At 42.8% G+C, this 12,916-nt stretch overlaps 1 protein-coding gene across 1 annotated transcript in view; it reads right to left on the bottom strand.

Moving 5' to 3' along the window:
* Positions 1-12,916, bottom strand: part of ddx1 (DEAD (Asp-Glu-Ala-Asp) box helicase 1) — a 56,309-nt gene that overhangs the window by 17,007 nt on the left and 26,386 nt on the right. Inside the window, exons 13-20 of the mRNA XM_069886345.1 lie at positions 12,667-12,805; positions 6,481-6,541; positions 5,458-5,556; positions 4,727-4,816; positions 1,702-1,887; positions 1,414-1,465; positions 270-416; positions 93-184 (exon numbers count right to left, since the gene is read on the bottom strand). Of these exons, the coding sequence (XP_069742446.1) occupies positions 93-184; positions 270-416; positions 1,414-1,465; positions 1,702-1,887; positions 4,727-4,816; positions 5,458-5,556; positions 6,481-6,541; positions 12,667-12,805 (866 nt within the window). The remainder of the gene's footprint in view (positions 1-92; positions 185-269; positions 417-1,413; positions 1,466-1,701; positions 1,888-4,726; positions 4,817-5,457; positions 5,557-6,480; positions 6,542-12,666; positions 12,806-12,916) is intronic.

Genomic DNA, 12,916 nt, shown 5'->3' with positions numbered 1-12,916 from the left:
GGGTCAAATGATGTATTCTTGCTCCTATTTCTTAAGTCCTTATGCAAATGTATATAGCTAAACTGTTACCAGCTAAAATATTTCACAAATACCTTGAACCTTTCCAAGTTTTGCTTTCTTTCATTTGGCTTTCTATCACCATGCAAACAAACACAAGAGAACTGATGACCTTTTCTATCTGGACCTGTAAAAGTAAATTGATTTATGTGAGAAACCCAATCCTACAGCAAATAACCAAAACAAAGCAATATACTTTACAACAAACTCACCTCCTCCCATTTGAATAAAGTATTGTTCCATATTATCACAGTCAATCTTCGTCCTGCAAAAAATAATTGCTTGATCCATCTTGTGTTCTTTGATTGCACGGACAGTAAATTCACCCTTTAGTATTTTGATAGCTTCAGACCACATCTCTAGAGAAGCAACAAGGAAGTTCATTCAAAAAAGAAAAACTTACATGCAATGAAAATCACTGAATAGTTATTAAGCAGCATGAGCAAGGCAATTATATATTAAAAGCACCTCCTTTTCCCAGAACTCAATCAGTGATGCTTTCATCTTTTGACTGGAGAAACTCATCATGGTGCACTCTACATTTGATTCTAAGTGATGGGGCAATGAACCACAAAGGTGCATCCAATAAAATTTGTGGAAATGTACAAAAGTAATAAAAAGCAAAGTTTTTGAAATATTTACTTCATTTCAAGATGGGTGACGTGTATGAGGAGGGAATAACGCTTCAGCTGTACAAAAGAACTTCATCAGGCTTAATCAGTAGTTGGCAACTCATTTCAAGATGAACTAGTTTTGGAGGAAGTATAGAGAAATTTAAAGGGAAGGATATTGGAACAAAGATTAATGAGGATTAACAATATCAATTATGTTTGTTTTCCATTGAGTAGAGAAAGTTGAAGACTAAACTTGTGATGATGCAATAATTGAATTTAATAGTCATATTTTTGATAAACCATTGAAAATTTAATAGAGATACAGCACGGTAACAGTCTCTTATAGCGCAATGAGCACATGCTGCCCAATTATACCCATGTAATCAATTAACCCACTAACCCCATACATCTTTGGAATGGAGGAAACTCGTGTGGAAAATGTACAAACTCTTCACAGACAGCAGTAAACTTAATAGATTAAGGAAATTCTACCCTCTGGTTGGAGGCTCTACATATTTAAAATATCCTCTGACTCACCTATACAACAGAAGTAATCTATGCTTTAATATCCCTCTGCATAAAGATATTTCTTTAATTTGTCACCCAGTCTTGATGATTTTGAACTCAATTTACATTAAATGACCTTGAAACTTTTACATTTCAAATCTATGCATTGCCAAAAATAAAGTTAAGCATGCTATTTTACTGTTTGAATGTTTACATCTAATGAAACTGTACTGACCAGGAGAATTGGTACCAGGCCTGGTGTTATCTTTTGCATGAACTTCATCTGTCTGAGAAGAAGAATCAAACAAGATTACACTTTTTGACAAAACAATAATTTAATAAATATATATCATACAGATACAGTACATTTTTAAAGGTAGATGGTTTGGAGGGAAGAAAAGGGAAACAACTGTATCAGCAGAAAATTTGATAGAAATGTTACAATGTACATTAACAAAGAGATTAAGCTCTCTTGTTGAGTGTCAATTCAAGTACCCTACAAAAAGTAATCTATTTAATTTACCCGGATATGTCGTGCAAGTTTCTCCCAATGACGATCCACTTTTGGATTAACTCGCAGAACAACGTGATGTACGGTTTCAGGGACAGAATCCTCTCCTTTAAGATCAACCCAGGTTGGGAAATGCATTATTTTCTCTGAGAGCTTCTTAACATCAAACGAATGTAGTGTGGCAGAGCAAACAACGACCTTAGCAAAGAATAGAAAAAAGTCAGAACGCTCAGACTCCAAGGCTGATTTCACTAAAATCGAAAGAAAATTGTGAACCTTCTATGGTATTAACTTGAACTACAATAGCCGATGCCAGTGTGTATCGACACTGTCCTCGATCATGATAAACATCAAGGTGCTGATTAAAATCAATAATCTAATCATAACTAAGGGAAGTGTAGCTCATCTAACCCTTCAAGACTCTTTCAAAATTTAAGAAGATTATGCCTGATCTGATCTTGGCTTTAAAACCACATTTTTATTTATAATATACAGTACAACTCCAATTATCCAAAATGGTCGGGACAGGGCCATTTAACAATATTTTTGGATAACTGGTTATTTTTAAAAAATCAGCCCACAACAACAGCAAATCACCTGTAACAGCGTTTACACAACAACAAACAACAAGGGAAGGCTTTTTAAGCATTCTTTAATTCTCACCAAAAAATAACCTGAACAAGATAAATCCAACACCAAAAACTCAAAATTCTACTCGAGGTTTTTCTAAAATTCTTTCAACCTATGACATTTCAACCAGTGACGACAGTTCGACTCCAAAAATAATTTGGATAAATGAGGATTTGCTAGGACGCCCTAAACAAAGTGACCCCACTGTCATCAGGAGTGGGTGTTACTGGTTCTCGGGACTTGAGTCATCAATCAATGAATCCAGTCACGTGTGTGAGATGGCTCACGAGAGTCCTTCGGGACCAAGGGCATTCATTGTAAATACTACAAATAGTTCTATAATTGTAAATAAAAAGGATTCGTTCTTTGGATTTGGGCAAACAGTGGCATCGGTCGTTTCTCTCTAGGTCTAATGAGGTGGAAGTTGGTATTCCACACAATGCAGGCACAGCACATGCATTCGGCACATTTACCACAGAGGCAAAATGACGCCATTTTGGCTTCAAAATTTTTTTTTGGATATATGTGGATTTCTGATTTTTTCTAAAATCCTCAATTATCCAAAATAAATGTTGGAGCCAAACAGACATCACTTCCAGGTCCAAAAAATTTTGGATAACAGAAGATTTTAGATAATCAGATTTCAGATAATCAGAGTTGTACTGTATATATTTAAACCTTGCTGCATCTGCAAGTTCTTTCCTGTACACAAAGCCAGATGAAAGGAGAACAACGATGTAGCGGGCCGAGCGGGCGCAGAGCATGGTAATGGTTCTGCGGGCATGAGGAACATAATATGGACGTCCGCATACTCACCTAATGGACCGCAGGCGAGAGACACCGAGTGCCGAAGAACGGCACGTTGAGCTGTTGAGTCTCCTGCCGAAAGGCGTAAGACGCTTACAAGGCTAAATTTAAACCTGCCGGTCCTGTGGATTGGCAGCAATCTCATAGTGACGTCCCACCTTGTCCCGTGGAGCCCGGGACATGCAATATATAAAAGAAGCCTATAAACCCTGAATAAACCAGTCTTGAGTTGACTAATCTGCCGTGATTTTTGTATTACTTCAGTAGCTCTACCGTAGTAGCCGCAACAACATTATAGATAAGTAAACTTCCCCTTCCCCGTTTACAGATAAAGCCTCTGTCCAGGGTGATTCTTACTAAACAGAAATGAGGAGACATTTTATTTTTAATAAAGTCACTCCAATGGCAAGCAGCATCAACCAGCTCTTCATTCATATCAATATGTGTATATTTATCTGTGTGTGCTTGTGTATATACAGTACATATATACACCCATATTTGTGTGTGTGATACACACACACAGATGCTCCTCTACTTATGATGGTTCGACTTACGATTTTTTTAAGTTATGATCAGTAGAATACGTATTTCACATTTTGAATTTTGATCTGTTCCTATGCTTCCGATAAGCTGTACACTGCTCTTTTGTGATGCTGAGGGATTCTTCAGGCCCAATGTTCTTTCAGCTGTGTACATTAATGGTAGGCTAGGCTATGATGTTTGATAGGTTTGGTATTCTTTTATGACTCATGATTTTTCCACAGATAGGTTTTTTTGAATGTAGAGGAGCACCTGTATATAGTTTTTTGTGAGTGTGTGTGTTTTACACACACACACTATATATGGAGGACCATCGCCTTCCCAAGATCGTGTTATATGGCAAGCTCTCCACTGGCCACCGTGACAGAGGTGCACCAAAGAAAAGGTACAAGGACTGCATAAAGAAATCTCTTGGTGCCTGCCACATTGACCACCACCAGTGGGCTGATATCGCCTCAAATCGTGCATCTTGGCGCCTCACAGTTTGGCGGGCAGCAACCTCCTTTGAAGAAGACCGTAGAGCCCACCTCACTGACAAAAGGCAAAGGAGGAAAAACCCAACACCCAACCCCAACCAACCATTTTTCCCCTGCAGCTGCTGCAACCGTGTCTGCCTGTCCCGCATCGGACTTGTCAGCCACAAACGAGCCTGCAGCTGACGTGGACTTTTACCCCCTCCATAAATCTTCGTCCGCGAAGCCAAGCCAAAGAAGATATATGTGTTTATTATGTATATATTATATATACACACACATATATATAAAACACACACACATATATATATGTATACACACACATATATATACATACATATATATATATGCACATATCTGTGTGCGAATATATGTGTGCGTGTATACATATATATATATATACACACACACACATATTTTGTATATAGAAATATAAATAATTATACACACATGTGCATATATGTGTATACATAATATATACACAAATGTACACACACGTATATAATATATATATATTTTATTGAATATAAAAATATAGCTTGAATTTATATACAGATGATTGTTATTTAGAAGTAACTTGGCATTACCTGCAATCTCTTGCCATCGGATGTTACTTGAGGGATCTGAGAATGTATTCTTGAAATGAAGTCAGAATATCCTTGTGTAAGCAATCCATCCTGCAAAAATAAACGATGTTAGATGGCCCCTTACTAGTAACAAAAAATGGATAGTACATTTAATGAATTACATCAAATTCAATTTTAAAATTAATATTAGCTACAAATGCAGAAATTGCACATTTTCTTTTCTTGGTTTGCCTATCAACATAAAGAGAAACCATGAGTTTGTTCTATAGGAACAGTAATATTGCCTGAATATTAAGAAAATGCAATTGTTATCAAGCTTTGACATGGAGGATTGATGCAGTGGTTAAAATTTAATGATAAAAGAAGACACTTAAGAAAAGCCTCCCGGATTCTTGAATGTAGAAAATAATATGGGAATATGTCTAACACTTAAAAATTGTTAACTCTTTTAAAAAAAAGCATTAGCCTTCATTGAGCATTTAAAATAGTTGCCATAGATGGAAGAAATTATTGTTCATCGTATCAAGCAAATCAGATACACACACATACAAAGGCTCAAAGTTTACTCAGCGGAATCAATCAAACCAGAAATTTACTACCCTGTTGACAGAGGATGATATCTGAACCACCCCACCCCCCCAAAAAAAACACAACATTGCAGATAATAGATATTATTCAGTCTGATTATTAAGGGAAAATAGGACCTATTAATTTTGAAAATGATCACTTACTGCTTCATCGAGCACCAAGAACCTAACTTGGGACAGATTTAGTTTTCCTGTAGAGATAAGGTCATCTAATCTTCCTGGAGTTCCAACTACAATATCCACCTGCAGAACAGATGAGAATTTTCCACGTTAAACTTCAATTGTATTCATTCTTCAGAAAAATTACTCCAGGAAAATAAAGTTCAGGGTAGAACATTTTTTTCAGTATTTTTTTTTTTAAAAAGGTGCATGTTTTAAAGTCAAATGGTTTACAAAACTAAACATTGAGGCAGCACTTATACAAGCCACATGGACAACTATGAAAAAAAAGGTAATTTGAATATTCCACTGAATTTAAGACTAATATTGCAAAATGTGGCATCCAAATCACTGATTCTGATGGTGTTTTAGTAATAATTTAGCCAGTGAACTTTCTAAACACCTTTATATTTGCATTTCAAAAACTCAAATGCTGTATATCACCATAAAGCAAACTTTTTTCAAAATATCCAATTATTTAGAGCATGAAGAGGCAAAGTTTACATAGTAGTTTAATTTTAAAATTTTTGTTGAACATCTCAATTAATATATTGAGGGGACAAATGATCATGGCAGCCAAATGTGATAGCAAGATACTCTACATGAAACAGTAACAAAGCATGTTGAAATTTGAGAAATTCAAATGAAAATTCGGAATCCAGGTTCTTTGCTCAACTTTAATCAATTCAGCCACATTACACAACTTCAGTGTCAGCATAATGTATTGTGAGTATGAAAGGGAGTAAAATGTATTTTCTAGAAAATAATGTGATGATTTTTCTAGAAATAAAACTCTATATTATTTTTCATGACTTCATGTGTCTTCAGCCAATCGAGTTTTGCAGCTTATTTAATGCAAATAATAGCCGAACAACTTGGATGAAAAATAACTTTTTAAATTCATAGAAAATTTATCTTGGTGCTTTGTTCAGCTGATATTTTCTACGAAATTATGGACAATTAAGCACCAATATATTAATGAACATCTCCAAAAACTGGGGAACTTACTCCTTGCTCCAGGATAGAGAGCTGATCTTTTGCAGACACACCACCAATAATTAGGAGTTCCCTAAAACAAAAACAAATCAAGACTAAGAAATCCAGACATTAAATAAAAATTCAGTTCCCAAATTAAAAAAAAACACTGAAACGCATATTTATGAAGATGGATATCGTCCAATGGTTCAGTTGATGTTTACCCTAGTGGTCACTGTTAATTAATCTTTCAATTTCTGAAATACTCACTAAAATTAGCATATTGTATATATTGTACTTCCAATATGATGAAAAGTCTGAACATTCCAAAAAGAGTAAAGATACTTTCCAAAGGAAATGTCCTGAGGAGAAAAATAGTGGGATAATTAAAATGGCAATCAAATTATGTGGAATGTTTTGTATAATATTTTCTGCTTGGAATGAACATTGAAGCTTGGCACAAAAGGTAAGATTGCCAGCTTCAAAACAACTCAGGATAACACATGACGTCTTCAGAGAAACTGAAACTTAAGAGGAAGGAGGTGGACCACAAGTTTGAACCTCATTCAATGAAATTAGTTACACGAAGTAGATTGGGTCAAATTGTGTTGACTGGCCTTCCAATGATCTGGGTTAAACAGTGTTGACTTGTACATAACAGATTCAAATGCAAAGTTGGCTGAACTAATTCTTTCTTCTTAGATGGTATCCTTGGTACACAGCAAGGTTGCAGGCCTCAGGATTCCCTGATTAGCTTTGACCAGAGGCAAAACACTCAGTAGTGTTTTGCCTTCTGTTAGAGACAGAGCCTTTGTTTTACATACAGATTTTAAATGTCTCCAAAATTCATAAACATTTAAAAAATAAAGATATTGTAATTGTAGTAATGTTCAAAAACAACAACATTTAGAACATTAAAGTAGAAAGTATCTATTCCTCCATCTTTCAGACCAGGAAGTCTATTCAAATGAATGGGGTCAGTACTACTCCTCTCCAACCTTAGCACAATCAGTAATGTAGGATAAATGCCATCTTAAAAAAAAATTGCTCTACTGTGAGCAGAGAGACTGATCTGCAGGATTTGGAGTATTTCTATCTATATCTAGGACTTAGTTGATGCAATCTCCATTAAATGTAGGATAACCTAACCTTAACCAAATTCTGTTGTTAAGTACTGTATATATTTTCACAGGGTGAGAACCTCATCCAGCTCTAGCCTTAGGGGCTGGAGCTGGAGCAGGGCGGAATCTTGGACTGAGCGGTTGGCACTGAAAAGAGATTGGAAGTGTTTTGACCATCGGTTGAGGATGGAGATCTTGTCGCTGAGGAGGACTTTGCCGTCTGAGCTGCGCAGCGGGCTTTGGACTTGGGGTGAGGGGCCGTACACAGCCTTTAGAGCCTCGTAGAAACCCCTGAAGTCGCCAATGTCTGCGCTGAGCTGGGTTCGTTTGGCGAGGCTAGTCCACCACTCATTTTGGATCTCCCGGAGTTTGCGCTGAAGATGGCTGCATGCGCGACGGAAGGCTTGTTTCTTCTCTGGACAGGACGGCTTTGTAAGGTGAGCCTGGTGGGCAGCTCGCTTCTTTGCCAGCAGCTCCTGGATTTCCTGGCTGTTTTCGTCAAACCAGTCCTTGTTTTTCCTGGAGGAGAAGCCCAGTACCTCTTCAGTGGATTGCAGTATGGTAGTCTTCAACTGATCCCAGAGGGTTTCAGGGGACGGGTCCGTGAGGCGGGTTGCATCGTCGAGCTTTGCTTTGAGGTTTGCCTGGAAGTTTCCTCTCGCTTCGTCTGACTGCAGGTTTCCAACATTGAACCTCTTTCTGGGGGCTTTATTGTTCCTGGGCTTTGGCTTGAAGTGAAGGTTGAGCTTGCAGCGAACCAGCCGGTGGTCAGTGTGGCATTCCGCGCTGGGCATGACCCTGGTGTGGAGCACATCTCGTTTGTCACTTTCTTGCACCAGGATGTAGTCCAGGAGGTGCCAGTGTTTGGATCGGGGATGCATCCAGGTGGTCTTAAGGCTGTCCCTCTGCTGAAAAAGGGTGTTTGTAATGACAAGCCGCTGTTCTGCGCAGAGCTCCAACAGGAGGCGCCCATTGTCGTTGCACTTGCCGACGCCATGCTTGCCCAGGATTCCTGGCCAGGTTTCTGAGTCTTTGCCGACACAAGTGTTGAAATTGCCCAGGATGACAACCTTGTCGGCTGTAGGGGTGCGTTGGATGAGGTTGCGCAGGTCGGTGTAGAACTTGTCCTTTTCTGCTGGTTCCGCCTGGAGGGTTGGAGCATAGACACTGATGAGGGTGATGTGACGCTTGTTTTGAAGGGGGAGTCGCATGGACATGATTCGGTCCGAGAGGCCTGTCGGAAGGTTTTCGAGTTTGGAGGCAATGAAGCTCTTGACCATGAAGCCTACACCAGATAGGTGTCGTTCATCCGAAGGCTTGCCAGACCAGTAGAGTGTGTAGCCCGCGCCGCGTTCTTGGAGGCTGCCTACATCTGCCAGGCGGACTTCACTGAGAGCGGCTATGTCGATGTCAAGTCTGAGGAGTTCATGTGCAATGAGGGCAGACCGACGTTCAGGTCGGTGGCTGTCAGCCTTGTCTAGCATGGTTCTGATGTTCCAGCATGCTAGCTTGAGTTTGTGAGCATCTTTGGCGGGGGAGGGCGTGGCGGGGGAGGGCGTGGCGGGGGAGGGCGTGGCGGGGGAGGGCGTGGCGGGGGAGGGCGTGGCGGGGGAGGGCGTGGCGGGGGAGGGCGTGGCGGGGGAGGGCGTGGCGGGGGAGGGCGTGGCGGGGGAGGGCGTGGCGGGGGAGGGCGTGGCGGGGGAGGGCGTGGCGGGGGAGGGCGTGGCGGGGGAGGGCGTGGCGGGGGAGGGCGTGGCGGGGGAGGGCGTGGCGGGGGAGGGCGTGGCGGGGGAGGGCGTGGCGGGGGAGGGCGTGGCGGGGGAGGACGTGGCGGGGGAGGACGTGGCGGGGGAGGACGTGGCGGGGGAGGACGTGGCGGGGGAGGACGTGGCGGGGGAGGACGTGGCGGGGGAGGACGTGGCGGGGGAGGACGTGGCGGGGGAGGACGTGGCGGGGGAGGACGTGGCGGGGGAGGACGTGGAGGGGGAGGACGTGGAGGGGGAGGACGTGGAGGGGGAGGACGTGGAGGGGGAGGACGTGGAGGGGGAGGACGTGGAGGGGGAGGACGTGGAGGGGGAGGACGTGGAGGGGGAGGACGTGGAGGGGGAGGACGTGGAGGGGGAGGACGTGGAGGGGGAGGACGTGGAGGGGGAGGACGTGGAGGGGGAGGACGTGGAGGGGGAGGACGTGGAGGGGGAGGACGTGGAGGGGGAGGACGTGGAGGGGGAGGACGTGGAGGGGGAGGACGTGGAGGGGGAGGACGTGGAGGGGGAGGACGTGGAGGGGGAGGACGTGGAGGGGGAGGACGTGGAGGGGGAGGTCGTGGAGGGGGAGGACGTGGAGGGGGAGGACGTGGACCTGTCCTCGGGCCTGCGCAAAGGAGCTTTTAGGTGGAGTGCAGTGTGCGCAGTACTGGCCCCACCCTTTACACCCATGGATCGTGTGCCGTGGCCAAGCAAGCTGGGACGTGGCAGCGAGGTCCTTGGGTCGTAGGTTTTATATCGGAGTGGCCTTCTCCTATGCAGGTTTCTTAGCAAAGCAGCAGGTATGGATGGAATCCCCCCAGAGGTCTGGAAGGCTGGCGGCAAAACTCTGCATGCCAAACTGCATGAGTTTTTCAAGCTTTGTTGGGACCAAGGAAAACTGCCTCAGGATCTTCGTGATGCCACCATCATCACCCTGTACAAAAACAAAGGCGAGAAATCAGACTGCTCAAACTACAGGGGAATCACGTTGCTCTCCATTGCAGGCAAAATCTTCGCTAGGATTCTACTAAATAGAATAATACCTAGTGTCGCCGAGAATATTCTCCCAGAATCACAGTGCGGCTTTCGCGCACTGACATGGTCTTTGCCCTCAGACAGCTCCAAGAAAAGTGCAGAGAACAAAACAAAGGACTCTACATCACCTTTGTTGACCTCACCAAAGCCTTCGACACCGTGAGCAGGAAAGGGCTTTGGCAAATACTAGAGCGCATCGGATGTCCCCCAAAGTTCCTCAACATGATTATCCAACTGCACGAAAACCAACAAAGTCGGGTCAGATACAGCAATGAGCTCTCTGAACCCTTCTCCATTAACAATGGCGTGAAGCAAGGCTGTGTTCTCGCACCAACCCTCTTTTCAATCTTCTTCAGCATGATGCCATGAAAGACCCCAACAATGAAGACGCTGTTTACATCCGGTACCGCACGGATGGCAGTCTCTTCAATCTGAGGCGCCTGCAAGCTCACACCAAGACACAAGAGAAACTTGTCCGTGAACTACTCTTTGCAGACGATGCCGCTTTAGTTGCCCATTCAGAGCCAGCTCTTCAGCGCTTGACGTCCTGCTTTGCGGAAACTGCCAAAATGTTTGGCCTGGAAGTCAGCCTGAAGAAAACTGAGGTCCTCCATCAGCCAGCTCCCCACCATGACTACCAGCCCCCCCACATCTCCATCGGGCACACAAAACGGTCAACCAGTTTACCTATCTCGGCTGCACCATTTCATCAGATGCAAGGATCGACAATGAGATAGACAACAGACTCGCCAAGGCAAATAGCGCCTTTGGAAGACTACACAAAAGAGTCTGGAAAAACAACCAACTGAAAAACCTCACAAAGATAAGCGTATACAGAGCCGTTGTCATACCCACACTCCTGTTCGGCTCCGAATCATGGGTCCTCTACTGGCACCACCTACGGCTCCTAGAACGCTTCCACCAGCGTTGTCTCCGCTCCATCCTCAACATCCATTGGAGCGCTTTCATCCCTAGCGTCGAGGTGCTCGAGATGGCAGAGGTCGACAGCATCGAGTCCACGCTGCTGAAGATCCAGCTGCGCTGGATGGGTCACGTCTCCAGAATGGAGGACCATCGCCTTCCCAAGATCGTGTTATATGGCGAGCTCTCCACTGGCCACCGTGACAGAGGTGCACCAAAGAAAAGGTACAAGGACTGCCTAAAGAAATCTCTTGGTGCCTGCCACATTGACCACCACCAGTGGGCTGATAACGCCTCAAACCGTGCATCTTGGCGCCTCACAGTTTGGCGGGCAGCAACCTCCTTTGAAGAAGACCGCAGAGCCCACCTCACTGACAAAAGGCAAAGGAGGAAAAACTCAACACCCAACCCCAACCAACCAATTTTCCCCTGCAACCGTGTCTGCCTGTCCCGCATCGGACTTGTCAGCCACAAACGAGCCTGCAGCTGATGTGGACTTTTTACCCCCTCCATAAATCTTCGTCCGCGAAGCCAAGCCAAAGAAGAATATTTTCACAGTAACTAACAAACCATAACTGACATCAATATCATTGCAAAAACAATGGACCCCCATCACTCTGGTTACTACCTCTCCTTGGAAGAAGGTACAGAAGCTTGAAATTCAGCACCTCCATGTTCAAAATCCATTTCCTTCCAACTGTTACTGGGCTCTTAAATCTCTTCTTACTATATTGATCATTAACTATTCCGACACGACAAAAAAGTCTTTCTATACTATCATCTTGCTGCTGTTTTCTTGCACTGTGCATATTAATTATCTTCTGCGTTTATTATCACTTTTTAATGTACACAATTGAAATAAAGTACCTCTTTCGCAAGTAAGAATTTCATTACATATCCATATTGTACAATGTAGATGAAAATTAACACAATATAGGTTATTGCACAAAGCAATTTTTCTCCAAAAAACTTCAATAGTACTGTTAAGATAATATATTTTTCAGCTATGATTGTGTTATGCTTGGAAAGAAGCAAGACTATACGAGAAATTTTTTTGGGATCAGAAATTAAACAGTCGCTTATTTGCAGGTATATTTAATAGCTCTGCTTTAATTTGCTGGATAATTCAACAACACCAGCAAGAAAATGATGGGAAGAAAAAGTCTCCAGAGATGGAAAATTTAAACAGTGAGGGACAAAATGACCAGGATACGGCAGAGTTCAGTTACCAAAATCATAGGAACAAAATTAAAATCGATAGTTCCCAAGAGAATGGAGCAGCATCAATAATTAAGGATCCTATTTGATGACAGATATGGAGAACCCGGTGAAGCAGACAAATAATGACCAGCACACAAACCCAGGGAGGAAGAGAAAGGGTATTGAAAAGAAGTTACCTTAGCTTGGGATTAGCAATATTTTTCTTGAATTGCTTGACATTATTGAGGGTCTGTTCTGCCAATTCCCTGGACGGTTCAATGATAAGAGCTTTTGGAGCATTTGGTAAGTTTTTCGCTTGACCCACCTGTGCAGTACCTGAAAAAAAATAATAGCTGCAAATACCTATCTAGCCACTGTATGGCAAGAGCAAACTGCAGTGAACAGTTTAAAAAAAAAAATGCAGGTATATTACAAAGCAACAACATT

Source organism: Narcine bancroftii, chromosome 6 (genome assembly GCF_036971445.1).
Source record: "Narcine bancroftii isolate sNarBan1 chromosome 6, sNarBan1.hap1, whole genome shotgun sequence".
Taxonomy (NCBI): Eukaryota; Metazoa; Chordata; class Chondrichthyes; order Torpediniformes; family Narcinidae; genus Narcine; species Narcine bancroftii.
Note: the sequence above shows the minus strand (reverse complement) of the source record. Positions and strands in the feature narration are given on the sequence as shown.